Source organism: Anas acuta, chromosome 5 (assembly GCF_963932015.1).
Source record: "Anas acuta chromosome 5, bAnaAcu1.1, whole genome shotgun sequence".
In the NCBI taxonomy this organism is placed as follows: Eukaryota; Metazoa; Chordata; class Aves; order Anseriformes; family Anatidae; genus Anas; species Anas acuta.
The window spans coordinates 49,091,668-49,119,517 of record NC_088983.1 but is presented as its reverse complement, the minus strand read 5'-3'; the positions used below and the strand labels follow the sequence as shown (position 1 = coordinate 49,119,517).

Genomic DNA, 27,850 nt, shown 5'->3' with positions numbered 1-27,850 from the left:
TAGCTCTTTAGAAAATCCCAGGAGTTGTGATTTAAAGGAATCCTGAAGAAAATAGAAGTTGAAAAGGGAAAGCATAAATTTTAATTTTTCCCTTAGAGTTTTATTTTTCTTAATAAAATACGAGAGATATAACATTTCAAATGCACTAAAACATCATAAAAATCCAGTATTAAAAACTAAAATTTTAGGATAAAAATTCAATATTGTGATGGTGGATAACTCAATAGGATGCTATACATAAGATAGGAATTGAACCTTGTAGATCTTCATGAACTGTAGTAAGTTATTTTAAAATTTACTGTACTAATGATGTCTGTGGTGATCCTAAAACCAGGGATGAATAGACATGAAAAACTGTTTTTAAACATACAATTCATTTACCTCGAAAAAAAATAAAATAATAATTTTCTCTGTATCACCTTCCACTAAAACTTAAATTGAAAAAAAAAATGGAGGGCATAAGAAACAGTACACCCAGGAAAAAGCAGTCTTAATGGATAGCATTTCTTGTTTGGATGTTCACATGCAACAGAATTATAAATCAGTTTGCACTGCAAGTCTACAACAAGAATGTAGATCCCCAAGATGAGAAAGATAGTGAGAGGCATCAAAATCAGAAGAAATAATGCCTCATTTCACACAGCATGTGAGAAATGAGCATGATCCATTATTCTTACTGGTACCCATCAGGAGAGAGTCATCTCCAGCTTCATTCGTATTAGCGGGATGCAGCCCATGGAGGACCTCACCCCCAGGGGCATCTGTGGAATGTGTGATGCCTTCAGTGCCCCATCCTTCTTCATTGTCTGAAGACAGAGGTGGCTGAGTTGAGTCTTCATGATGAGCACCGTCAGGAGTGGCAAGAGCTGTTATGATGATGGTTGAATCAGTTGTGAATTCAACATGCATCCTGCTGTGCCCCTCATATACCCATCACATTCAAGTCTCCTGTTCACCTTAAACCACTGCTATGCTTTTCATACCACAGAGGGGGAGATGAGGGATCTTTTTCCCCCTGTACATCCTCATCACTGTCTCAACATTTTAAACAGAACTTTTTGCTTGTTATTCACATGCACTTCATGACTTAATCCAAAAGAGTCCCAAGGACAGTGGATGCAGTGAAAGGCCATGGAGAGAGGTCAGGATAATTCCTGCCCTGTATCTCAGGCTGATCACAGAGCTTCAGCACCACTTTCCAGTGGTGATACAGTGTATTTTACCTTACAGATATTAGTAGTGACAGTAAAGATCCCATTCTACAACCGTTGATACCCCTTTGTTGCTTGAGACTATGTGAGTAGTTACAAGTTACAAAAAGTGCTTTTAATTTGTATGCCTTACTCGTAGAAAGACGGGTCTGTAACTGATTGTGATGATCATCAATGTCTGAAAAAACTCCAGGTACCAAATTGACATAAGAGCTGTCTGTGGTATTTGCTTGTTCACTTTCACTTCCAGGCTGAGCGCTGGGTGCCAACGGCTCTTTGGTAGCTTCCTCCCGGCCGACAACATCCATGGACTCTGTGACTGCCATGACGATGGCACGATCAGCTTTAAACGTTAATGCCCACCAAACCACCACCCATCTTATTGCCCTCTTTCTGGTATCACAGCAAGGCAGAAAGGATGTCCTTCTGCCTGGTTTAAAGCACGGCAGGAGAAGGATGAGCAGAAGGCCTCCCCGTCCTCTTCCACGCTGTCACTGGCTTTTGAGACACTTAAGCACAACTTGTCTGTCATGTTGGATGGAGATGTTGGCTGTACCCATGTATCCCAGTGACAGATGGAGAGGGAAGACCTTCGGAAGAAGAAACCACAGCAGCAAAAACCTGACCCTGTAACTCAGGAGTGAGCAGCCATACCACAGCCCGATCTGTGGTGTTGTGCCTGTGACTCCCCTAGTGAGGAGTAAGGAATGGAAGGCAGAATTAACGGGATATAAATCTTGTGTGAATGCTCTGCTCTCACCATCAGGACAGTCTTCCTTGGTGATGGTGTCACTGCTGAGTCACAGGAGCAGATCACTCAATTAAGTCCACCAGAGCACCTCCACCACACCAATCGCAGCACCAAAGCATACCAAGCCTGACCCCACCGACGCATAATATGGGAGGATGGGGCTGGGAATTCGGGATCACCAAGGCACATGACGTGCATAAGAAGAGACAGGAGGCCACCTGGCAACATGCTTCAGCAAAGACCAGAAACCACCAAATGTACCAGGAAGAAGTCCCCTGCGACCACTCCAGAAGGTTGTTCTAATAACAGCACAGATCCCACCACAGGAAATTTTTGGGTTGCAAGTCTGCAATAGGGTTGTAGATCCCCAAGATGAGAAAGGTAGTGAAAGGCATCAAAATCAGAAGAAATAATGCCTCATTTCACACAGCACGTGAGAAATGAGCATGATCCATTATTCTTACTGGTACCCGTCAGGAGAGAGTCATCTCCAGCTTCATTCGTACTGTCAGGATTCAGCCCGTGGAGGACCTCACCCCCAGGGGCATCTGTGGAATGTGTGATGCCTTCAGTGCCCCATCCTACTTCATTGTCTGAAGACAGAGGTGGCTGAGTTGAGTCTTCATGATGAGCACCGTCAGGAGTGGCAAGAGCTGTTATGATGATGGTTGAATCAGTTGTGAATTCAACATGCATCCTGCTGTGCCCCTCATATACCCATCATATTCAAGTCTCCTGTTCACCTTAAACCACTGCTATGCTTTTCACACCACAGAGGGGGAGATGAGGGATCTTTTTCCCCCTGTACATCCTCATCACTGTCTCAACATTTTAAACAGAACTTTTTGCTTGTTATTCACATGCACTTCATGACTTAATCCAAAAGAGTCCCAAGGACAGTGGATGCAGTGAAAGGCCATGGAGAGAGGTCAGGATAATTCCTGCCCTGTATCTCAGGCTGATCACAGAGCTTCAGCACCACTTTCCAGTGGTGATACAGTGTATTTTACCTTACAGATATCAGCAGTGACAGTAAAGATCCCATTCTACAACCGTTGATGCCCCTTTGTTGCTTAAGACTATGTGAGTAGTGACAAGTTACAAAAAGTGTTTTTAATTTGTTATTCTGTTTATGGCAGTAGTAAGAGCAATTTTCTTCTCAAAATGAAATTCATATTTTGGAATTACCGAAGGATTATAATTATCAGAATTACTTTGTTCGCAAAATTAAAAATAGATTCTGAGGATTGTCTGATTGAGAAACGGTTAAAGTTACACTTCCTCTTATTTTAGTATAAACAAATCATGTTCTCATATCATAATTTTGGAATATACTTCAATGGCATAAATGGTATGTGCTATACCAAGCTGCATCATAAATTCAGTGGTAGAGTTGTGTCATGTCAGATTTCTAAATTCCTTTCTCTCATAATTCTGTGAACCAGAGTGATGGATGTTTTTCAAAAATCTATGAAAAGAACACTCTTCTACCAGATCATTATTCACAGATTAAAAGCATTAACTTGTTTAGATACAAGTAACATAATTATGAATTCAACATTATGGTAATAACTGTTTGGCAACACAAATTAATATAACATACATGTATGTACTGAACTGCATGCAACTCCACAGTCATGCTTAACTGAAGAACAGAAAGCAATAGATGTGTTACTGGTAAGTATAAGATAAATGTTTTCTAGAGAGCTAAAATCTCACCACCATTCAGGCAAGTTATGTCACTGTCCTAAAGAGATCAGTAAACTACTCCTCTCTACAGTCATGCAATGTTGTTTCAAAACTTGCCACCAGAGAGATAGAAGTGATGAAATATGCAGAGTTGATATTATTAATAGTACCTGGATTGGAAGACTCTTTTTCATGATTATTTTCTCTGGAAGGAATAACTCTATCCATTACAGGGGCTTGTGTGGAATAATCCTCTCCCTTGTCCCAGCCTGGATACACCAATTGGTCTTGCGCTGAGTCATTCTGTCTGGCCCCATGACTGGAGGCCATAGCTGTTATGATGATGGTGAAGCAATTATGAACTCAGTATATAAAGATCCATTTCTCATATTATTCTCCTCTTCGGTTCTTGTCTCTATGACAGGCCTTGCTCACATGTCTACTACATTTAATGGCAAAGAGAAGTAAAGCAGTTTTGCTTCTCATTCTGGTTTATGTTTAGAAAAGCTGCCTACCATCACCAACAGGATTGAATCCTTCCTCAAACTGAGCATATGCTTTTCAGAATCAAGATACCTCATTGATTTCCAAAAGTATTTCCCTGAGTCTTACTTTTCATGACTTCATATTGGTTGAATATCAAACCAAAATCCACTGATGCATAAGAACAAAAAAGGCAGAAATAACTGGAAGAAACTGATCCACCAGTAAGATTTTAATCACAGAATTTGAATGTATTGACTATATCCAACTTTTCCCCCTCGAAGTGTCACTATTTTATTAGACTCTCCAGAAAAAAATAAAAAAGCAAGTCTGGCAGCAGGGAAGGTTCACAGATGCAGATTTGTGAATGATGCACATAGTATATGAGTGAACAATTGACTGGAAGATATCTGATATAGCAATTATATAGAAATATAAAATATTTTGCATATTAAGCAATCTGTAGCTTTTATTAGATAGTCACAACTAAAGAGTACCCAAATCTTAACTTATCCCCTATTAAAAACACCTCCAACCTAATAAAAAAACAAACAAATAAATAAAACAAGAAAATTACCATAGGAAGTAAAAAATTAAATTGCTACTAGGCCAAATTATATTGCTATAATAATGTAATATAATATTTATATATCTATCAGTAATATATTGCATTGCATCACCAGATTTTTAAAGGATGTTGATGAAGCACCTGGAGTTGATATCTTAGAAGAATGTAGGCTTGGGGACTGCTAAAGCAGTGAGCTACCTTAAACTTTTGCTTAGATTTAGGTGAAGGAATATATGCACATGATACAGCATCCCAAACAATGTCTATGATATACTTGTCTTCATTGGTCTGTGTTTGATAATCAGTAAGAACAGATGATGACTGTTGGCAGTGCTTAGTATAGCACATCAGTCATTAGCTAGACAAACACACGCAGGAACATCAACTAATATTTATCAGTTTTCAGTTACTGGCTTTACAGTAGAATTGAATCTTTTGTTTCAATTTATTAGACCGATGGAAGGGAGAAGCCTCTCTTTTATTCTACAGTATGCTTCTTTTTTCTTTACTTCAGTATCATCTAGTCAGATTTCAAAAGTGGAGTGAGTAGATATTTTGGATACTATTTTTGAGTTAAAATTGCTGATTTAACAAAAACTGTAAAAAAACGGGTCCAATAATGGCTTTCAAGAGGGGTGTGAACACAGCTCTCAAATATGCAAAAAATGCAACAGACATTATTGTCTTTCTATTTAAACATTTACTGTTTCCTACAGATATAAGCCTGGTAGATAGCCTGGTAAAGAGTTGTGACTGCATGTGATAGAACACAAAATGTAGGAGACAATTGCAGTATTAATCCACTATAGGTATTGACACACAGTCCAAATGAGAGAGAAGACAAACCTCCAGGACCGAGTCTGAATAATAGATTTTATATATATGTATAGAATGCAACCTGCAGATTCCTGTTGCTCAGGTTTGTTCACAGAACATCTGATATGGCTTCAGATTGCAAAATTGTTAGTAAAAACATTCTAAAATTAAACCTTAAGTAAACCCTGATAACTTACTAAAATCTGACCTGTAGTATTACCTGTATAAGAAGTTTTCTTTTCAATATCATTTTCACCTGGAAGAGTAAATTCTTGATGTTCAGTACTCCCAGTTGTATTTGCAGGGTTTTGTGCTTGACTGATCCATCCAGAATGAGCACTGTGTAACAGTGGATGTTGGGTTGGTCCTTGATGCTTTTCATTTTCACTTGTAACTGGTGCTGATAAGATGATGATTGAATCAATAATGATCAAAATACCCAACACCAGTCATATTATCCTTATCTTCATGGTCTACGCAGTAAGGCTGGATTTTGTTTTGCTTTTCTTTTTTAATTGTTGCATTTGGTGTAAAAGATGAAAGGAAGCAAAGCTGCTTTGGAAACCGAAGCTCATTTTGAACACAGAAGCTCCACCAGGAACAGAGGAAGATTTAGTATCCCAATGACCAATTGCAGAGAAAAGCTATAGGAAAAGCAGTGGAAGAACACATAGGGAACACCAACTTGCATCTCTACTTCGTATTTATTAATACTAACATAACTGTTGAGTCTGCAGATTCTGGGTTTATGAAAGTGAAAGAGATGATGAACTTTCTCTTTTGAGTTAATATCTCAATTACACAATTGCAAGGCAAGGAATTCCTTTCTCCAAGGAAATTGTCATTCCTTCTGGGACTGAAAGAATATTCAGTGGGATGGAGAAAATAAACAGGTTTGTATATTTGAGGTTGAAAAGCATACTAGCTTTGAACTCAGTAATAATTACACCTAAAATAAATTAATTGCTTGCTATTGAATTTGCTGTTTACACAGCAGAAAATGCAGTCAAAAGTCATCTGAAATACCACCACCATAAGAGATTTTCTAATAAACAGTAGAAGTCTTAGAAAAAGATATGCCAAAAAATAAAATAAAATAAAAATAAGAATACTTGTAACAGTAAGATGAATATTAGAACCCAATTAAAAAAAATGCATTAGGTAGCAAACATTTCCATGAGTGATACATGGATACATGAAAGGTAAAATAAAGACCCTTTACCAGAGGATGCAAAGAATGAATTGGACCTGTTACATATGCACTTAGTCACCTGCTAAAGAAATCTATGCTAAGCATTTTCCTAGAAGAGCAGAAATGGAGGAATATATATCTTCACATTTCAAATGATGAAATGTTCACAAGGAGATCATTCTTGCAAATGTAATTCATTATTTTTGTAATTAAAACAAATATATAGAGAGATTATCCTGTAATATTTGGTGCTGAATTTGCATCCAGTAGGACTATATGTTAAAATTAAGAAGTGTATTAATACAACTAATTTAACAATGCTTCAGAATTAAAAGAAACTTTTCACAGAAATTCTTTCTAGGTGATTATAGCTTCTGCCCTGTGTCACCTGGATAACATTACAGTGCTCCCAAAAACCGCAGGATCAAAAAGAATTGTACCTAGCCATTGGAGGCAGATCATATAAATCCAAAGAACTACTGTTGTAAGTAGAAAATGCCTGTTTTTACAGAGGGATAAGAAAGCTTTCCACATGTCCACCTGAAATATATTTATTTTCAGTGCAATCTAATTTTATGCAATTACAAGACTAGCCCCTAATCCAGCTGCAGAAAGCTGTGCCTTCAGCTATTCAGTTTTGCCCTTCACTTTAACAGGGTATAGCCAAAAATGAAGTTCATATTCAACTATGTTTAAAAAAAAAATTACTGGAGTCTATTTATGTACACAACAAAAATAGCTGGAGAATGCACTCCATAGGCCTTTGCGCACAGAGGTTTTTAGGCTTGAAGAATGTGAGAACATTTTCAACAGCACAGTTAGCTGCTGGCACTAACACTGGTAGGAAAAAGTTCACATTTGTCTGGAGGTGGTATTATCCTTCATAGCACAGTTAGGAATGTAATGTTTACTCTTCCACTCAGAATGAATCCTTAGCAGTAACGGATCCTAGGCTGAGCCCTTTGTGTCTTGAAGACCACAGTTTAACTTCAGCTGGATAATTTTTTAACTTTGCTAAATGTATATACTACCAGCATTATCTTATTATCCCAAACTAATTAATTTACTTAAATTGATCCAAGCTTTATATCTGCAGATTTTCCACCTACATAATTTTCAAATATTGCCCTAAATGTTTCTGTAAGTAGCCTTATGGTTTTACAAGTGTACTAAACAATGGAAAGAGTAGGAGGTTACTACTGAATTTTATCATATTTGTACCTGACAAGAGCTTATTGTTCAGGAGGCCTGATTTAACCGAGAAGTTATGATTAATCTAACCTTTATGTTTCTGAATCACCAGCTCCCTTCCTCTTCTTTGTCTTCAGATTTTACGATAGGAATTTTGTAGTTAAAAAGGGAATTTTTTTTCCTCACCAAGCTGGGTCACCAAAATGTTACACATTGCAATCTGCTTGGTTTTATTGTACTACTAGCAGTGCAAGTTTAAAAACCCTGGAGACATGGGGAAAAGTGGCAAGTAATGAAGATCAGTTGTCAAAGATAGATTTGGAATGGTAGATGAATGTTACAGATGCCACCTCTGAGGGCTCTAGCACAAATAATGTATAACTGAAGCTAATAGTATAGGAATTATAATCAGCTGCACCATAAGTGAGTTATATTTCATTGAATTATGTCATAAATCTGACTATTATCTGAAATGCTAAATTGCTTTACCCCTGCCCGCAGAGCTAGGATATTGCTCCTCTTCATCTGTATAAGAGGGGTTCCAAGGATCTTGTGTGGAGATTTCCAGAAGCACTCCATGTTGCAAGTCCATAGCTGTTAGGACAATGGAGGATTCAATGCTGATCATGCTGTACGTCTATCATTATTACTTTACTGTTATTGTGTGTCATAAAGATAATGGATTATGGAAATTCATGCATAAATGGATCATAGTCTCACTACTCTTCATATCAAATCCCTTTATATCAAACCACTAGGTTTTATTCTTTGTATCAGACAGATGCAAAGTTTCCGAAGAATAAGGGGGAAAAGCAATAGAAGAATAATGTACAGCAGAAGTAGTGCAAGGCTATTACAGAAGTTACAGACATTTAAATTCTAGTTTGAAGAATAATGCTCTACCTAAAGAATATAGTAGATGCCTGAGTACATGTAAAACATGCTTGCTAAGTACTCAAGTATTGAGATTCATGTTAGAATATCCACAGAGCTCGACAGAAGTAATCAGCAAAAATCTGAAAGCACCATGACTGCCAATAGAAAGCCAATATTAGTCAAGAAAGTTATAGATTTTACCAGATTGAACTGGTAAAATAAAACTGCTACAAGAAGCTATGACCAGAGATTGTACACATTTTCACCTGGGGAACATGCAGACACCACTAGGCCATAGAGTTTGTTTGAACATTATATGCTATGTGGAATAAGTCAGAGAGTAAAATGCAGAGAGTAAAAGCTAAAGAAATTAATACCAGAAAAAACTAAAATGTAGGCAAAAGGATAAAAATCCCTAAGCAAGTTGAATTGCTCATTTTGTATGTTCCTCTAATAACAAAGACTACTGCTGAAAATCAAACAGAAAAATCCTCCACTGCATTCAGAAAAAAAAGTAAGATGCACAGATTTGTTTACACTACTGAGTGCACAAGTGCATAGAATAGAAGACATTAAGATGTGCTTAAATTATATTAAATTACATTCAATTACAAAAAGAAAAAAAAAAGGAACAAGTTATTATATTTGAACAAATGAAAGCCATATAGTATGGTTATCAATGACAAAATATATACTGGGAAAAAAAAAAAAAGGAAACTGAAATGCCTGAGGGTGGGGGACATTCCCTGGTCATGAGGCCAAGTAGCACCTACTAGGTGCTTCATTGAACACAGCATTTGGCTTCAAGTCTCATATGTGGAGATCTTCTGTTTTTAAAAGAAAATTATTTTAGCTATGGATGACTTTTTAGTTAAGAAAGAGTAATCAGATCATCACTGTGGTACTATGCAAAATGATAAACATGTCTTTCAGGAAGACAATGAATGAACGAATGTGTTCAAATAGGGATAAAACTGTGATGTCAATTTTAAGTAATGATAGAACAGATATCTATTCAACTAATACGGGTCTTATAAGATTTTTCCAATGGAAAAGGGAACATTCATGAGTAAGAGTTGATAGAAGAGTGTCCACTCTTTAGGCAAAGTACATGCAGTAAAGGAGGAGGACCATAAGATTTGTTACATAAAAGAAAAAACAAAAACAAAACACACATCCAAAGAGAAGGGAAGTTCCTTACTAGTACTTGGAGCATACTCTTTCTTGGCCACACTTATATCCCATCCTGGAAACACCGTAGGGTAAGTCGTCTCCTCTGAAGAGTCTTCATCATCCAAACCGTTGCCGCTTGAGGTCACATCTGCTGTGGTGATGTTAAATCTGCCATGAAGCCTTAACCCGCAAGGCCTTCTGCTGGCAGCAGTTATGCTTTGCTGTCTTCCCTGCATGCAGCCCACAGCCACTGCGGAGGCTGAACAGCACCGTGCTTGCCACGGACTGTATCTCCTACTGGTTCTTCCTCCCACAGGAGAGATCCATCACCCTGCCATGGCCCTGCTGAAACCACCCCACTAAGGCTGTTAGCTATATTGCAGTGCCCTATGGAGGGTCATTGCAGAAAATGACTCCTATCTCATTCTTGTGTCTTCTCTTTGGGATTTGACCACCACCACTCATTTGAAAATGGATTCCACCAAGTTTGGGTGGTAGTTTTCTCCAGGTGAACACGAGGAGGCCCCGGAGCTGTTAGGACATGGTTCATTGAACAAGGAACTTGTTATTTCTTGAGAGGAACATTTCCTTCATCAAAGTCGAGTCCACCAGCACCAGCACCCTGAACATGCTCATGCCACTGAGATGGATGTGAGTGGAAAGGGAATGTATGAACCTGTGGTATCATTACATTCCTAAGACACTTAGCCAGACGAAAGAACTGTCCCAGGACAGAACACAGTCCCTTGAGAGGAGTCATCGCAAAGCCCCGTGGATCTGTTCTTGCTGTTCTACGAGGTTAATGAGTTCCTCACAGGCTGTGCCAGCAAGAGAGAACAGATAGGCCGAGGTAACTTCCAGCACACGGAACATCCACCAAGACTTGACACAAAATCAGGCACAAAAGGTGATAGAAGCATCCACGACAGGTGAAAAGAATACCCAGAAACAAGCACACCCATTAGTTTTGCCTTTGCTTCCTCTTACAGCCCTGTGAAGCCAACGCTGCCAGAGACCTGGGCTCAGAAGAATGGCCATTCTGCTTGAAAGACACATGCACTCCCCGTAGCCAGCTGGAATCGGTAAGAAGTACACCAGAAACACTTCTGAGGAAGGCATCAGCACATTGCGGAGACACAGCTTTACCTCTGTTATGTTACCCCTGCACAACTTTTTCTCAGAACATAGCATTTCAAATAGTATTGACCCATAGCTTGTGACAGACATTTAAGGATGGAAATAGATTTTCCCCTAGAGAAACTACAGGGCTTACACTCTTTCCCTTCGCTGTGCAAGGCAGGCCAAATAGGTATATGCATGCAAACATAACTACTTGAGCATCATGTGTAGAGGCTGGAATTTCCCTCCAAAAAGGAATTTTTCCTCAGGACACAAAGATCCACACAAGAAGCCCAGAAATCCAATGTATGTGAAAACAAGATATAAATTCCAGCAGTACTGGAAGAAGTTCCTTCTAAGGACTGGAACCTCACAAGTTCAAAATCAGCTTTTCCTGTGGCACAGGAAAGATCTCTTAAACAGGAGCCAATCAGAAGAGCAGCTACCCCTTTACACGATACTTGTTTGGTGAAGGAAGAGGATCATTGGGTAGAAAAGGGAAAAAAAAATAAGAAAACGCAAACACTCAAAGCCAAAAACGCAAAACCCCAAACCCAAAAACAAGACATCCAAAGAGAAGGGAAGTTCCTTACTAGTACTTGGAGCATGCTCTTTCTTGGCCACACTTATATCCCATCCTGGAAACACCGTAGGGTAAGTCGTCTCCTCTGAAGAGTCTTCATCATCCGAACCGTTGCCGCTTGAGGTCACATCTGCTGTGGTGATGTTAAATCTGCCATGAAGCCCTAACCCGCAAAGCCTTCTGCTGGCAGCAGTTATGCTTTGCTGTCTCCCCTGCATGCAGCCCACAGCCACTGCGGAGGCTGAACAGCACCGTGCTAGCCACAGACTGTATCTCCTACTGGTTCTTCCTCCCACAGGAGTGATCCATCACCCTGCCTTGGCCCTGCTGAAGCCATCCTAACATAGCTGTTTTCTACACTGCAGTGCCCAATGGAGGGTCACAACACTAACTGATCCCTGACATGTCTTATCAAAGTTAAAGAATAACAATTAAGATAATTTTAGTAAATTTTAATCAAGAGAGATCTGGGATCATATGAATGATATCTTTTTAGAATTAAATTAATGCTTCATCTTTTTTTTTTTTTACACAGCTTTCATTGCTTAATAAAAACAGGAAGTCAATAGAAATTTAAACATTTCCCATCTAGTCTATTTTGTTGGTATAACCAGAGATATCTTTTATTGTCTCTTCCTTTTTTTACTGGCATTTCCCACTGTTATAAGCACTATTCTAATAACACTGTAAGTAGTTTATGAAATAGTAAGTCATTCGTTTTCTTTTCAGTACAGCATATACTTTCCATTCTATATCAACAGATATATATTTTTTTAACTCTGCTATTCGTTCAAACTACCAAACTGATCTTCAAAATTCAACTATTTTCCTTTTCAGAGGTGTACTACCTACTCAGTATATTTTCTAGCCTCAGGTGAAACAGTGTCCTCTGCCACTACCAAAAGTACAGACTCAGAAAGAAATCAAAATTTAGGTTTTCACTCCTCAAACACATAATACAGAAAAGCAGAAACATGTTCTGTTGATTGAAAACCCCCTCCATTTAATGCTTCTCCAGCTTTCTGCCTTGGAACTATGGTTATTCAGCCTGTAAACAAAGCACTGTCTTATAATGATGCTCTTTACCCCTTGTTGTCTGTGTGGGTTCTTGTGTCTTCTCTCTGGGATTTGACCACCACCACTCGTTTGGAAATGGATTCCACCAAGTTTGGGTGGTAGTTTTCTCCAGGTGAACACGAGGAGGCCCCGGAGCTGTTAGGACATGGTTCATTGAACAAGGAACTTGTTATTTCTTGAGAGGCACATTTCCTTCATCAAAGTCGAGTCCACCAGCACCAGCACCCTGAACATGCTCATGCCACTGAGATGGGTGTGAGTGGAAAGGGAATGTATGAACCTGTGGTATCATTACATTCCTAAGACACTTAGCCAGACGAAAGAACTGTCCCAGGACAGAACACAGTCCCTTGAGAGGAGTCATCGCAAAGCCCCGTGGATCTGTTCTTGCTGTTCTACAAGGTTAATGAGTTCCTCACAGGCTGTGCCAGCAAGAGAGAACAGATAGGCCGAGGTAACTTCCAGCACACGGAACATCCACCAAGACTTGACACAAAATCAGGCACAAAAGGTGATAGAAGCATCCACGACAGGTGAAAAGGATACCCAGAAACAAGCACACCCATTAGTTTTGCCTTTGCTTCCTCTTACAGCCCTGTGAAGCCAATGCTGCCAGAGACCTGGGCTCAGAAGAATGGCCATTCTGCTTGAAAGACACATGCACTCCCCGTAGCCAGCTGGAATCGGTAAGAAGTACACCAGAAACACTTCTGAGGAAGGCATCAGCACATTGCAGAGACACAGCTTTACCTCTGTTATGTTACCCCTGCACAACTTTTTCTCAGAACATAGCATTTCAAATAGTATTGACCCATAGCTTGTGACAGACATTTAAGGATGGAAATAGATTTTCCCCTAGAGAAATTACAGGGCTTACACTCTTTTCCTTTGCTGTGCAAGGCAGGCCAAATAGGTATATGCATGCAAACATAACTACTTGAGCATCATGTGTAGAGGCTGGAATTTCCCTCCAAAAAGGAATTTTTCCTCAGGACACAAAGATCCACACAAGAAGCCCAGAAATCCAATGTATGTGAAAACAAGATATAAATTCCAGCAGTACTGGAAGAAGTTCCTTCTAAGGACTGGAACCTCACAAGTTCAAAATCAGCTTTTCCTGTGGCACAGGAAAGATCTCTTAAACAGGAGCCAATCAGAAGAGCAGCTACCCCTTTACACGATACTTGTTTGGTGAAGGAAGAGGATCATTGGGTAGAAAAGGGAAAAAAAAATAAGAAAACGCAAACACTCAAAGCCAAAAACGCAAAACCCCAAACCCAAAAACAAGACATCCAAAGAGAAGGGAAGTTCCTTACTAGTACTTGGAGCATACTCTTTCTTGGCCACACTTATATCCCATCCTGGAAACACCGTAGGGTAAGTCGTCTCCTCTGAAGAGTCTTCATCATCCAAACCGTTGCCGCTTGAGGTCACATCTGCTGTGGTGATGTTAAATCTGCCATGAAGCCTTAACCCGCAAGGCCTTCTGCTGGCAGCAGTTATGCTTTGCTGTCTTCCCTGCATGCAGCCCACAGCCACTGCGGAGGCTGAACAGCACCGTGCTAGCCACGGACTGTATCTCCTACTGGTTCTTCCTCCCACAGGAGAGATCCATCAGCCTGCCATGGCCCTGCTGAAGCCACTCTAACGTAGTTGTTATCTACACTGCAGTGCCCTATGGAGGCAATGTAGTAACTGAGCTCATTGTACCCAAGTAAACATAGGGTACTGACTGGAAAATATCCTCTTCCTTTCTACCATAAGTCTTCCTCATTGAAACAATCTGCATCTAAAGTATTTTCAAAAATTAAAAGTGAAAGACTTGAGTACATCCTTTACCAAATGGCTCACGCATTCACCCCTCTGAGATATGCAACTCATGACTGATCTGAACAAGTGCTCTGTTGCTACCATACCTACAGTCAACCAGACAGAGCCCTGTACTTCACTTTTCTCTCTCCAACACATTGCAATGAAAAGCAGAAAAGTACTTCCAATTGAAAACCCCCTCCATTTAATGCTTCTCCAGCTTTCTGCCTTGGAACTATGGTTATTCAGCCCTTAAACAAAGCACTGTCTTATAATGATGCTCTTTACCCCTTGTTGTCTGTGTGGGTTCTTGTGTCTTCTCTCTGGGATTTGACCACCACCACTCGTTTGAAAATGGATTCCACCAGGTTTGGGTGGTAGTTTTCTCCAGGTGAACACGAGGAGGCCCCGGAGCTGTTAGGACATGGTTCATTGAACCAAGAATTTGTTATTTTTTGAGAGGCACATTTCCTCCATCAAAGTCCACCAGCACCAGCACCCTGAACATGCTCATGCTACCAAGATGGATGTGAGTGGAAAGGGAATGTATGAACCTGTGGTATCATTACATTCCTACAATAGTAAATATATATATATATACATATTAGCGTAAGAGAAGATTGAATCATTCTACTAAAGTATAAGATTATGTAACTAGCTCTGATAGTCCAGCAAAGTCAATGAATTCTGCATAGTTTTAATTGCTGCAACAGGTCAAAATATGCACTATATATAATATATGTCCTAATATTTTGACAAAATGCATACAGAGCTAATAAGGGCATGCACACAAAGAATGAAATCTCTCAAGCAAGCCAGATGATAACTTAACCTTTCTCCCTCCTAATAACATTATTCAGCAATAAACTGAAAAAGGAAGCTTACAATATGAGCTGTGCTTTAAGTCATACACATACTGAATGAAAAAAAAGCAAAATCTTCTTCAAAGTACTACCCTTTTTTTTATTTCTTTTTTTTTTTTTTTAATTATTATTTCTATTCTACACCAAGCCATCAAACCTCCTTTACCAAAGAAGGCATTCCCACAGAAACAAGAGGCAATTTTTAGATACAAAATTCAAACTCTGAATACAGGTGCAGATGGAGTTTCATCTGGGAGCAGAAGGAGAGGATGGTTTGCTTGTTTTTCAGAATCAGAGACTTGGACATTCAAAATCTGATCTCTGAGCAACAGAACATCAAGAAATAAATAAATAATGGTCTCAGATTTGGGGCACAAAAATTATCAAAATGATAATATCAAAAAATTGTTAACAAGAAAATAACTGAAGAGCAGAGCTGCAGGACTCTGGTACCTCTTAAACTTCAGATTATACTGAGGAATTAACACATGATTTTATATAGAAAAGAGTGTCTGATATCATTCTTTAAGATGTCTTCCATTTCTTACTGGTGAACACGATAGACTGAGAATCTTCTGTCTTTAGCACATCTCAAGAGATGAATCCACTGTTTATTTCAGGAAGAAAAGCTGCTATTAAAATGTGTCAGGGGAGATTGTATACTGAAATTATGTCACAGATGTCAAACGAATAAATATTTATTAGCCATCATCTGACTCCTATCTAGGTGTTATTATTTCTAGAAACATCCAAATTCACATTCTTGAACTAGAGGGACTAGATGTTTTTGTTGTTGTTCTGGCATCCATTCTTATGGATGAACCAAAGTTGAGTGTGTTTTTAGAGAACATTCAATAGAAGCATCACTATTATTTAACTCTACATCTATTAAACTTTGCCTTGAATTGTCATCTGACTTCTTGTAATCACAGCAAAATTCTCACCTCTACCTGCTCTCCATAGCAAGCATTAGGAACATAGTTATTTGAATATGGATATGCTTGAATATGGCTACATGGCTTCCTTCCACATATAAAATACCAGTGCAGATGCTTTCCTATCAAATCAGCCAAAGTATCGACATAAGACTTTTTTTTTTCCCAAGAATGACATTTTTTAGAGAATGCTCCAAACCAAATAAAAAAAAATCCAGTACAGCATGGGAGTGTCTACTGTAGATGGATGAACAAAAGCAGCCGCAGTTATTGTTTGAGTAACTAGCTCTGATAACTCAGGGAAGTAACTCATATCAGCTACAGAATTTTATGATATCGGATCCATGGCACATCTGGAGATGAATCATAACTTGTTAGCAACAAATAGAAGCTTGTTTCAGTTTAGAGATAAAGAATGTCAGTGGCAAAGTGCTTGCAGTGTATTAATCTGGACTGTGAACTTGATGGAGAACATTGCCAATAATGCTCAGTCAGAACAATAATGAAATGGTAATGTGAAAAACAAGGAGATGTAACAATTGCTTACTTCAGGCCGATAGCAATGACTTATTTTGATAGTAGTAGGCATCTTTTCACCAGACTTTAAGTTTACAAACAAGGTGTAGTATAGATGGATAGCCACTGGTTTTGTGTCTAACATTCATACACTATAGAGTTAGACAGGTAAACTTTTACCTATCTATCTGAAGATAGATGCCTAGTGGGATGAAGTTTTTTTACTTGCTTCTTAATTTTCTACTTTCTTGCCAGTGGGATTTTTCTCCAGGATATTAAGTTCCTGCCAGGATATTCCAATGAGCCTGCAATGTTGCACAACGTGAATACTAGACACTGGGGCATGACTTTAATTTCTCTTTTTGTTTGTTCTTCTTGTAACTTTCTCCTATGATATAGAGTATTTTATGACTTCTCTTGGAGATAGGTAGCATATATTTAACTTGTGAAAAAAGTGCTAAATTACTCATTCGCTTATTGTACAGTAACATTAAATGAAATGAATCTGTTTGGTTTTAAAGTGATGTTGCTAAGCAATAGCTGAAGCTATCAGAAAATCTCAGGTGCAGTACTTTCATACCCTCCCCCCCCCTTTTTTTTCACTAGAAAATCAGTCTGCCAGCCCCAATAAAGAATCATGCCAATGCTATCACTATATAATATAGATATATCAGCATTGATAGTTTTATTACATATCTCTGTACTTAATTTGATCTTTTTAAATGTTAAACACCTCTAGTTTTTCTTTAGAATACCATGCCCATGATAGAGAACTGTTAGCAGCAGGTAGGGACATTAATGTTTAGAATCAATATATTTGATAAATCAAGTAGTAAAAGCAAAACCAAATACTTTCCTAGAATGCTGCCTAGAAACAATGAACAGTCTTTTGCAGTGGGTGAATAAACATCTGTACAGGCAAGCATTAAGTCACACAAGCATACAAAAGCGAATAAATGTGAAATCACCATTAGTGTCAATGAGACAAACTCCCCACTGTTTGTTTGAAAGGGGATTTTTTTTCCCCTTTCAGGCAATACTCTGAAGCAAAAACTCACACTAGAAACAAAACTTAGAAAATTGTCTACTTGCTTTCAAAGTTTGGGGAAAAATCATGCTGATACATATATGTCTTTTTTTTTTTTCATTTATATTTAGAGGTGTTATTAAACTTCTCATATCCATTCTGTGATGAGATGCTTTGTTGAATGATTTTTGTATTTAAGTAAAGCTTTTGCTAACTGCAATACATAATACATAATAATTCTTACACTATGCTGTGATTTCTAAATACAGGAACTAGGACACTGACCCTCCAAGTTGCATAGACCATTTGACTACCTGTCAGCACCCAAAAAAAAACCAAGCAAACTCATCACTATCATGCGCTTCTCTGGTGGGAAAAAAATTGTTGGCAGGAAGAAACTTTCATTTCTATTGTTTTTGACTACAACCTTCCATCATGCCTCTATAGATCTTCTCTGTGAAATTCAAATGTTCTTCTTCTATGTCCTTTTTTTTTTTTTTTTTTTCCCTGTTTTGGCTGGTTGCAAAGATCTATATTACTTCAAACTCAAGAAATTGAGCAAATACATGTACAGTTCCACTTTAAGAAAAATAAGATTACTTCAAAAGGTTTTTATTTGCTGTAGCTGCTGTGCACCACATATTCAATAAAAGCATCACATCAGTTTTTCCCACTCAGCCCAGAAATTGACTAATGTTCTTCTGAGCCTTCAAAGCCTGCAGAGACATCACAGGCTCAAAATTGTTCTTGTGCATCTAGCCACCACCAAGAACAAAATTAATTTTAGCATTACACAAGTGGGTTAGCAACTGGACCTACCACTTATAGCATTGTTTAGGTGAGTGAGGCCATCGTTTTGACATGGATTATCCACTTTCACAACCATAAGAATATTAGAATCACAGATGTACTTTTACCACAAATTGATAACAATGTCCTTTTCTAACTCTGAGGTAGGAACAATGTGACTTTGAGTGATAATTTGTTACACTGATTTGTGGTACCTCATAAATATGTGTAATAAAAAGGCAGTGGGAAACACAGAAAAAGCCAAACAGCAGTCTTTCAGAGTTCATGTATAAACACTGAAGAAAAGAAAAAGCAAATGTTTTGGCTCCCTTTCTCTCTTTAAATAAGCGAATAAATAACTTCACCAGAAAGTGAAATTTATTTCTAAATTAATCAGTCATTAAAGTAGGGTCTTTCAATGTCTTTCCAAAATTGGAGAAAACGTATATTTCACCACTTACCAGAAAGCCCTGCTGAAAGAAGAAAGCAGTTTCAATACAATCTATAACTGATGTAGTTATTATAATGCATAAATCTTACTAGTATTTTCACGATGCCGTTCATCATCTTCTTTGGCGAAATCATCAAATCCCGTTACCAAAGAGATATCAGTTGATGTAGGAGAAATTTCATCATCTGTATAATGATGGATGAAAGATTACTATTTCATTATCTGAGCTGCAACTCATTACTCACAACTATATCAATTATTCTATATTGCAAACTTCATTCCTTCTTTTATTAGCACAAGGGAGAAGAAAGATATAGAGGAGGTTCTTCACACAATTCAACCCCAAATATCTTTATTTACTAACACAGCAAGATTATCACCAAAATAGATTATTTCAAGAGGAGCATATATTACAGTGGTAATGAAATGTCTGGCAATGATCTCTTCATGTTATTCAAGCTCTAACTGTACCTGTGTATCATCTGATGGTACAAGGAACCCAGAGCAAGAAGTGAAGTTAATTGTACTCCCCTTTCTACTGAGCAATTTTCAGAGTTTTAGTCCAAAAAACTAAACTCTGAATGTTAGCAGAGTTGGTAAGGATTGTCATGGCAAGCAATTGAACTACGTGGCATACACCTGAGGGAATGAATCTGATCCTAATTGCTCAGAAATAGAATGTTAGTAATTATCTTTCATGATGTGAATTACATCGACAAAAAAGCATAAGGTGTTTCTCCTTTTTTATTTTTTGCCTTTTTTTCCCTGCTATATTTCACTGTTAAATTATTGGTGTTTTGAAAGAAAATCAGAAGTCACACAGTAACACATCACTGCACTTAGAGGATGAACTCTGTTTCTATCCCTTAGGTTCAGTGGAGCTAGTCTTTTAGACCTCTGATAATTTCAGCTACGCACACAATATAAAAGATGAAATACAATAAAAATCACCTTCACAAGAAAGCAAAATACTGGCAAGGTACCCCAATTCACTGATTTGTCACTGTGCTGAATGCCCTAGCAATGAGTATGGCATTTGTATTTGGTAAGGTTTCAGGAAATTAAAATTTGACTTTATCAACTAAAATAAGAAGGTATTAATAACATTTAATTTGATATTTTTATCACTCTGTGCATTCTGTAATATACTGTAGTAGAAATTCAGAAAGCTTTATTTTTTTTTTCTTTTTCCTCATCCCCCTCCCCCTCACCCCAGAGACACACCTTTCTCCTTTCCCTTCCCAGTGATACAAACTAGAGACAGTGCTTCCTATTCCTACCTGATATCATTTACCTAGCTAGGTAATTCTTCACTTTGTTGTTTTAAAGAGGGTATAGTTGCAACCCACCATCCTTACCAGAATTCGTGACAGGAAACTCCTTTTCACCTCCTCCAGAAGAATGATCTGACAGATGTGAGACTGGAGTAACACTTCCATAATACGAGGGACTGGATCTCCTGATGGAGGTATCCACTGGAGTTGTGTCATGTGATGATCCACTACCTACATTTTCATCATCCACACCTGAGGTTGAGGAGTCTCCACTATGACGTGTGCCATCTGCATTATAACGTGAGCCATCTTCATTGTCAATGACTATAGGAAAGAGAATATTAGGCAGGTGTTAATACCCAGGAGCTATATAGCTGTATTTCAGTTATGATAGCTTAATTCCTAGAATCAAAAAAATGCAGAAAAACAGTTGTGGATTAATATTAGTTTATTAATTAAAATTAATACCAATTTAAAGTTAAGTAATATTAATGCTTTTAATAATTAATATCATTGATATAATTAATATTAATATTTTAATCATTAATATTAAATCAATCATCCTGAAAATGAAACAAATTGCAAGTCTTTCTAATCAATACAGTACCTATTTCACCCTGATTATTGAGAAAAGAAGTGTCTATTCTTTCAATTGGCTCGCATGCTTTGTCTCTTGTTTCTGAAAAAGAAGGAAAAAGAGAAAATATTAATTTAAGAAAATTGAGAAAAAGTATAGTGTATACCAACATAAATTAGATTCAAAGATTTATCAAAATGAATTAGCTAGAAAACTTCTCCAATACTCCTAAAAATCACTTTGTCCTTTTCTAAGCATTATGTTTTTAGCTAGAGTTGAAGATGATGACATTTTGTTTGATTCCTTATCTGGCAGTCCATAAAACTTCCCAGAAAATTTCCACAGCTATACATAATCACAGAAAGACATCTTGAAATCTGGACATTTAAAAACAATTTCCAAATCAAAGTTCATTCACTGATCTACCGATGTTCACAGAATCACAGAATCACAGAATTTTCTAGGTTGGAAGAGACCTCCTTCTGTTCTTTCCCAGCTGGGGCACTACAGATTGCTTTCTCAGCTAACCATGACATTCCCTTTTTCCATACCCGTTCTAGAAAATAGTTGCAATCAATGTCCATGAAAATAGCCTTACTCTGCCATTTCAATACACATAGCCCTAACGTCACGGCAGCTCTATTATAGTCCCTCTATAGCTAGAAGGACTGCATCCCTTCTATGGGGGTTCTGCACAGGAAGAGTGTGCCCTGGTCTGGTGAGCTCTGCTCACCCTGGTGGTCTTTTGTGCCAGGCTTGGGGCCACTGTGTGACCTCCTGCTTGTAGTGCCAGAAGGGGATAATACTTGGAAGTATTTATAAAGCTCCAGTAGGGATGGACACTAAAGAGCCACCCTGGATGGCAGAGGCTGGTGATTCACCTAACACTATGCCAATGCAAAGATGGCTTTTAATGATATGACCACCAAGAACAAAATCTAAGAATGTCGCTGTCATTTAGATCATCACTGAGTTTTGCTTTGAGCTCTGTATGATCTGTCTGTTTACATTGGAAATGTTTACTGAAATTCAAGACACTTGAAGTTAATCCAGATTTTATCTTGAAATATTGTTTTCAGCATCTGCCACAAGATTATCTACATTTTCCTAATAATATAATCAAATATTTCCAACTATTACAAAGTTCAGAACCTTCAGTCTGCTTCTTGGCTGCATCACCACCTAACTGCCTAATGTCTGAACATCATTTGCCAGAGCCATTGCATACACTGAAAATGAGAACCATGATCCTCACCAGCTCCTAGCTTTTCAGAATTTGTAGAAATTGTAAGGACTAAGGGGACATGGGAGGAACAAAGGAGGAACCAGACAGAAAGTATTACAAAAGGCGTTGGTCAGCATGCTTGTCTGACCAAGCCCCATGCCTTGTCACTGTAGCCTGCCATACCCTCATATTAAATCCTTTAGTAGATTTTGGGATCTTTTAGATTCACTGTTGGGAGTTTCACTGCACTAAATAGTTGTAATGAGCTGTTGTGAAGCTATTAAGTTAGTCCCCAAGGCAGCAAATTGTTTAGTTGGAGAAACACTAATGACCAAATGGGTCAAATTAATTGCTGGTATTATAGATGCACTTCTGGAGGCTGGCAAAATGTATTTCTTCTCAGCTGAAGATCAGATGATATTTAATATAAAAGACCTCATCTGAGTACCTTAGGAGTTACATATATTATTGTAATTTGATATATATCTAAAATACATCATAAAACATATACATACCTGTTGCATTGTAACAATACGCATCATAACGGCCTGTTGTATTTGCTGGAAGTTTATAAATTCCAGTATGATTTGCTGCACAAAGATGATAGGGATTGATTCGTGGGATAACAATATGCCCCACTACAAAACCATACCTGGGAAGTACAGAGGAAAACACACCACATTACATGCTATAGCAGACAACATAAATGCTCAAGATATGAAGAAGATACCAATAAGACATTATTTTCATCTGCTTTTTTGAGTATAACATACTGATCAGTGCCATTTCACACGTAAATATTTGGGGCTCAATTTTATAGAATCTGATTAAATTTAGAGAATGACACACTCTTCTTTCTATAAAGCAGATACCTTAGGAAAATATTCAGATACAAGTCATTCATCCACATGTTCTTACTGTTTCTTTCAGTGGAACAATGTGGCTACTGTGTACAGAGCTCACACATTTCAGCAAAGACTGTGGTTAACAGAGCTTCATAAAGCACAATGCATTAGTACTATTTTGCAATCCTGCAACACCTGTTTAATTCCAATATATTTAGCTGGGAGGGGTGATAGAGTAACAAAACTGGGATTTGGTTTGCTTTTTGTTTTACTTATTAAGACATACAATTATCAGAAGAAATATATTTCATAGCTTGGCAGTCCTTTTGAAGTTGGGAGCACCACTCCAGTTGCATGCCTAATGTGCAGATGCTTGCAGTTCTAAAATTCTGTAGTAGGTGGAATTATAAACTACTTCACTTACACTTCCAACTGAGCCTGCGATGTTGACACTGTATAATCTATTAATCACCTTCTTCTCTTACGGTCTGTTGATTCACCTTACTCACTCACCATTCCACACGTATTTTGGCTATTATGTGCAGTTTATTTTTTCTCTCCAACTCAAGCTTGATAAGAGTCTAGTCATAATGACAAGGACTTCTAACACAGGATCAGCAAATGAAAGTAAGAGGGTGGGCTGGCTGGCTGGAAGGGAGGGAGGGAAGAACCTACATGCCTTACATGTCCAAATCTGTTCTCTGCTAAGCTGTGAAGTAGAGAGAAATTCAATCATTAATGAAAAACTACAGCTCCCTGCTACATTTTTTACATTTTACTCCTTTCTTCAATTAAGTTTACATTTTAACTTCAGGAAAGGCTTTCTGCATTGCAGAATATTTACTATGCCAGCACTAGAGATACCTAACAATAGGCTTTAGTTGGGATTTGATGTTTTGTCTCTACACGTGGGGTAGTGATGGACATTTCAAAGTACTGAGTATGTGTGACAATGCTAAAGAATGAACTTGCCTACCACATTATCCAGGACTTTTCCCTCACAGTAAACAACTGTCTCTAGTCTGTATTTGGCAGTGTTTTAAACTACATTCCCACTTATGGTGGAAGACTCTTTAAACATATTCATCCTCAGGATTTTTCCATCCATTGTTCCCTGGTACTACAGTCCACCTCTTTCTCCATAGTGCAGGACATAACCCTAGTGAAAATAAATGTGCCATATACCATTATTAATGGCAATGCATGACATTTATTCTTACATTTTCAAAGACCTGCAAGTATATCTCTTTGTGATAGTCAAACAAATTAATTGGTATGGATAGTACTAATTTGAAGGAGCTTTATTTAAATCTCATGAATTTGTAAATCAAAAGGAAGGAACATTCATGCATTAGGAATTAAAAAAGTAAAGCACTACTGACTAAACTGAAGTGAAATAGTTCACATGAAACAATAGCAACCAGTATTGACACTACAGCTACTTCTCAGGGACAAATTCAAGGATGTAAGTTAGAACCCACTTCAAATTTACAACTCCTAAATTCAGTCTTCTGCATTTGTTTAGGATGACTTGCATAGTAATGTATTACATATTTTGTACAGAAAAATCACTTGGTCTTCTACTCTGACCTATTTACAGACCTCAGGACTATCCTGACTTGGTTACTAGATTGAACTAGATGGCATCCTTAGGAAAAAATATTGAATCTTGATGGTGTTTAGGTTAGACAAAGAATCAATTACAACCTTTACAAGTTGTTTCAGCCAAAATTTATTATCTTTGACTAGTACTAGTGTTATACTAGTGTTCACTTCATTTTTTGAGTCAAAAATTATCTATGATCAACTTCCAATCTTTAGGTGTATATTTTGCTAAACTGAGGAGTCCGTATTATCCACATTTGTTTCCCTACAAATCATTAATTAGAGAGGGTATTTAAGTCACTTGACATTGGTTTGTGTGTGTGTATGTGGGGCGGTTTGGGGGGTAGTTTTTGTCTCTCTACCAAAACTTATCTATACACAAATTACAAGAATGCACTAACACCACCACCAGTTTTTCACTGCAAGTCAGCAGTTCACTCTCCACACTACTGATTTGATGTTTTTTAGTGTTGCTTGACAAGACAGAGTTTCCTATACCGTATATACCATCTGCAGTTTTTGACCCTACATCAGGTCATTAAAAATCATAAATACATTGCATGTACTAGTCAGTGGTACAGTATGATCTGAACACCATCCTTATTAGTTTATTATAATATCAATCTTTAGTTATATTTAGATTTTATCTGTAGAAAGTTATGATTTCCTCAAGATGGCAAAAACAATATGCAGTCAAGGACTTATAACAGGACTCAGGGCAAGCACACACATTCACAAAGATGTTTTGCTTGTTACATAATATAACTTACTTCAGGACTGATATGGACATGTAATTAGCAACTAGAATGAAATCAACTGTAATTATTACACTGGATAGATGGATGGATAAATGGATGGACGGATAAACAAACAGACATGATACATTATTTTTCATAGTTTCTTTACCTGCAAGTTTCAAATCCAAGTTCGTGAGCTTTTTCCAGCTGTTCTAGTGTTGACAAGGTACTATTGAGAGCTCTGCAAAGGTCAGCTGCTTCAGTTCGTGTGAGACTGTAGCGACCGTTTTTCTCCACGTGAAAAACTCCTCTATATCTGCAACTTACATTGAATTCTGTTATTGAAAGAAAAAAATAAATAAATTACTAATTGTTGAAGTTACTGCTTCACTGAAGACCTGAAAATGATTTTATTCTCAAGTACATGTGTAGTGCTTTCAATGCAAACCAGTAACAAGCAGCAGCTAGTAATTCATTCAGAAAGAGAGCTAGCACATTAAATCACCTTCTCCATATTTCCCTCTTTGGGCTCAGACACATGACCAAAACAAAACAAGACAAAAACAAAACAAAACAAAAAAGGCAAGAAAAAAAGGATTACATGTTTTTTGAGGTAGCTTAAACTTTTACCTTATAATCAACTATAATTGCGCAGAAGATACAAATATGCTGTGAAAGTCTTTGAAGCCACATTACTGCAAAATTTACTTATATTTAAATGAATTTTATAATATTTTGTTCAATACAGAATTATTTAAAGATGAAATGGTGGTATAGTCAGAGCCTTTATAATCACAAACATCCCTAATCTTCTCATTGTAATCCTTTCACAACGAATACTTTCAAATTAATATGTCAATCCACAATTTCAGAACTGGTTAAAGCTAGTCCTCATTATTAGCTAGACAAAAGAGAAAAGCTTGCACTGGTTTGGTACTACTGGATCTGCCTGATATGAAACCTAGGTGAGCTACACACATATTCTAAACTAGAACAACATCGTGCTATTAAATACCCTCTGACAGACAAATTTCAAACTCTTTCTATTCAGTCAGCATATAGAGAACCTTTGACTACTCATCATCTGAATGAACTTTTTGCTCCCTGATCTTCAGTTTTGACAGTATTTCCTTCCATTTTGAAAGGCTTTCTTTTGATGCACTTGGAACTCACTCTTGCATGCAAACATATTCCTATCATACACATACAAACATATTACTATCAACCCATCACAATTTCAATATGTACCACAGCATCTTTAATAATAAAGGATGTCTTGGATGGATTTTAATTAAATAATACTTTACAAGTTTGCACATGGAAGCAAGTGTATAATGATGAACATTATGAGGATAAATATAATGGATAAAATAAAATAAAATAAAATAAAATAAAATAAAATAAAATAAAATAAAATAAAATAAAATAAAATAAAATAAAATGTAGGTGCCATAGTTACATTTTACAATTTGTTTCCTGGCCTTCACCCTGGGAACCCTGAGCAAGCTGCTGTACATGCAAAGCATGCGGGAGGGGAGCATTTCATTCAATTCACTACAAGCACTGAATGAAAGGCATAAGGTCTAGAGGCTATGAGGTGATCGCAATCTGTTCATCTCTGTGTTGGAAAGATGCTGCCTACACAGTGCAACAAGTAAAGTGGGAATGACTGTATAATCTGAGCAAAGTCTGACTGAGTAAAATGAGAGACGATATAAACATCTGTTTATTGTCTTTTTTTTTTTTTTTTTAAAAAGGAACAGCTAAGAAAGAGTTAATAATAATAATGTGGGATAGAAACTGGGGAAAGAACAGGATGCTTCAAAGCAATGTGAATTAACTTTACTCCTGCCCCACCTTTCCCTCAAGAGAAAAGCGTGGTAGCAACTCCTGACTAGAACAACTCCAAAGCATGCTTGATAGGAGCAGCCTATTATTTGTAGTGAAGAGAGGAGCATGACTCATTTTTATCTTAATCTTAATGGGAACTCCACGTGCAAGAAAGGGAAAATAGACCAGTCTTCAAATATTTAAAGGAGGTGTCTGTCTCTTCTATTTCAAATAAAAGATGCCATATAATAACTACTTTCCTAAAACACCCAAAATGCAATTCATGCAAATTTGCATCGACACATTCTATGTGAATAACAAGCAACTTTCCTAACGTCATTTTTGCTTGATGGTCTATTTTCTTCTATAGAGAAGATGTGAAAGCAAATGATAATAATCAAGGTGTGCACTCTTCCTTCAATTGCTTTTGTTCACTGGCAAACTGAGGTTATTCTATCTACGGTGTATCTACTCAGTGCTCCTGTATATTCACCACAGTTGTAAACTGCAAGGAATGTTCCTTTCCACAGGTAACAGGAAGCAATCAAGGAGATGACACAGCAGATTAGATCCAGACTGTACAGCATATCAGAAGAGAAGACCATTATTCACAAGATAAGTAGGAGTCCAATAGTATT

At 37.6% G+C, this 27,850-nt stretch overlaps 1 protein-coding gene across 24 annotated transcripts in view; it reads right to left on the bottom strand.

Annotated features, from left to right (window-relative positions):
• CD44 (CD44 molecule (IN blood group)) overlaps window positions 1–27,850 on the bottom strand; it is a 60,237-nt gene that overhangs the window by 10,875 nt on the left and 21,512 nt on the right. For 4 of the 24 annotated variants that reach the window (XM_068684640.1, XM_068684650.1, XM_068684645.1 and 1 more), the window contains exons 2-17: window positions 25,552–25,717; window positions 22,711–22,847; window positions 21,001–21,072; window positions 20,478–20,717; window positions 19,209–19,304; window positions 14,827–14,952; window positions 14,046–14,168; window positions 12,739–12,864; window positions 11,663–11,785; window positions 9,979–10,101; window positions 8,391–8,495; window positions 5,739–5,918; window positions 3,822–3,983; window positions 2,427–2,615; window positions 1,345–1,530; window positions 678–866 (exon numbers count right to left, since the gene is read on the bottom strand). In XM_068684640.1, coding sequence (XP_068540741.1) covers window positions 678–866; window positions 1,345–1,530; window positions 2,427–2,615; window positions 3,822–3,983; window positions 5,739–5,918; window positions 8,391–8,495; window positions 9,979–10,101; window positions 11,663–11,785; window positions 12,739–12,864; window positions 14,046–14,168; window positions 14,827–14,952; window positions 19,209–19,304; window positions 20,478–20,717; window positions 21,001–21,072; window positions 22,711–22,847; window positions 25,552–25,717 — 2,343 coding nt within the window. Of the gene's footprint in view, window positions 1–677; window positions 867–1,344; window positions 1,531–2,426; window positions 2,616–3,821; window positions 3,984–5,738; window positions 5,919–6,115; window positions 6,163–8,390; window positions 8,496–9,978; window positions 10,102–10,356; window positions 10,482–11,662; window positions 11,786–12,738; window positions 12,865–14,045; window positions 14,169–14,826; window positions 14,953–19,208; window positions 19,305–20,477; window positions 20,718–21,000; window positions 21,073–22,710; window positions 22,848–25,551; window positions 25,718–27,850 lie in introns of those variants that run through there. The other 20 variants (XM_068684661.1, XM_068684665.1, XM_068684644.1 and 17 more) reach the window with 19 other exon arrangements.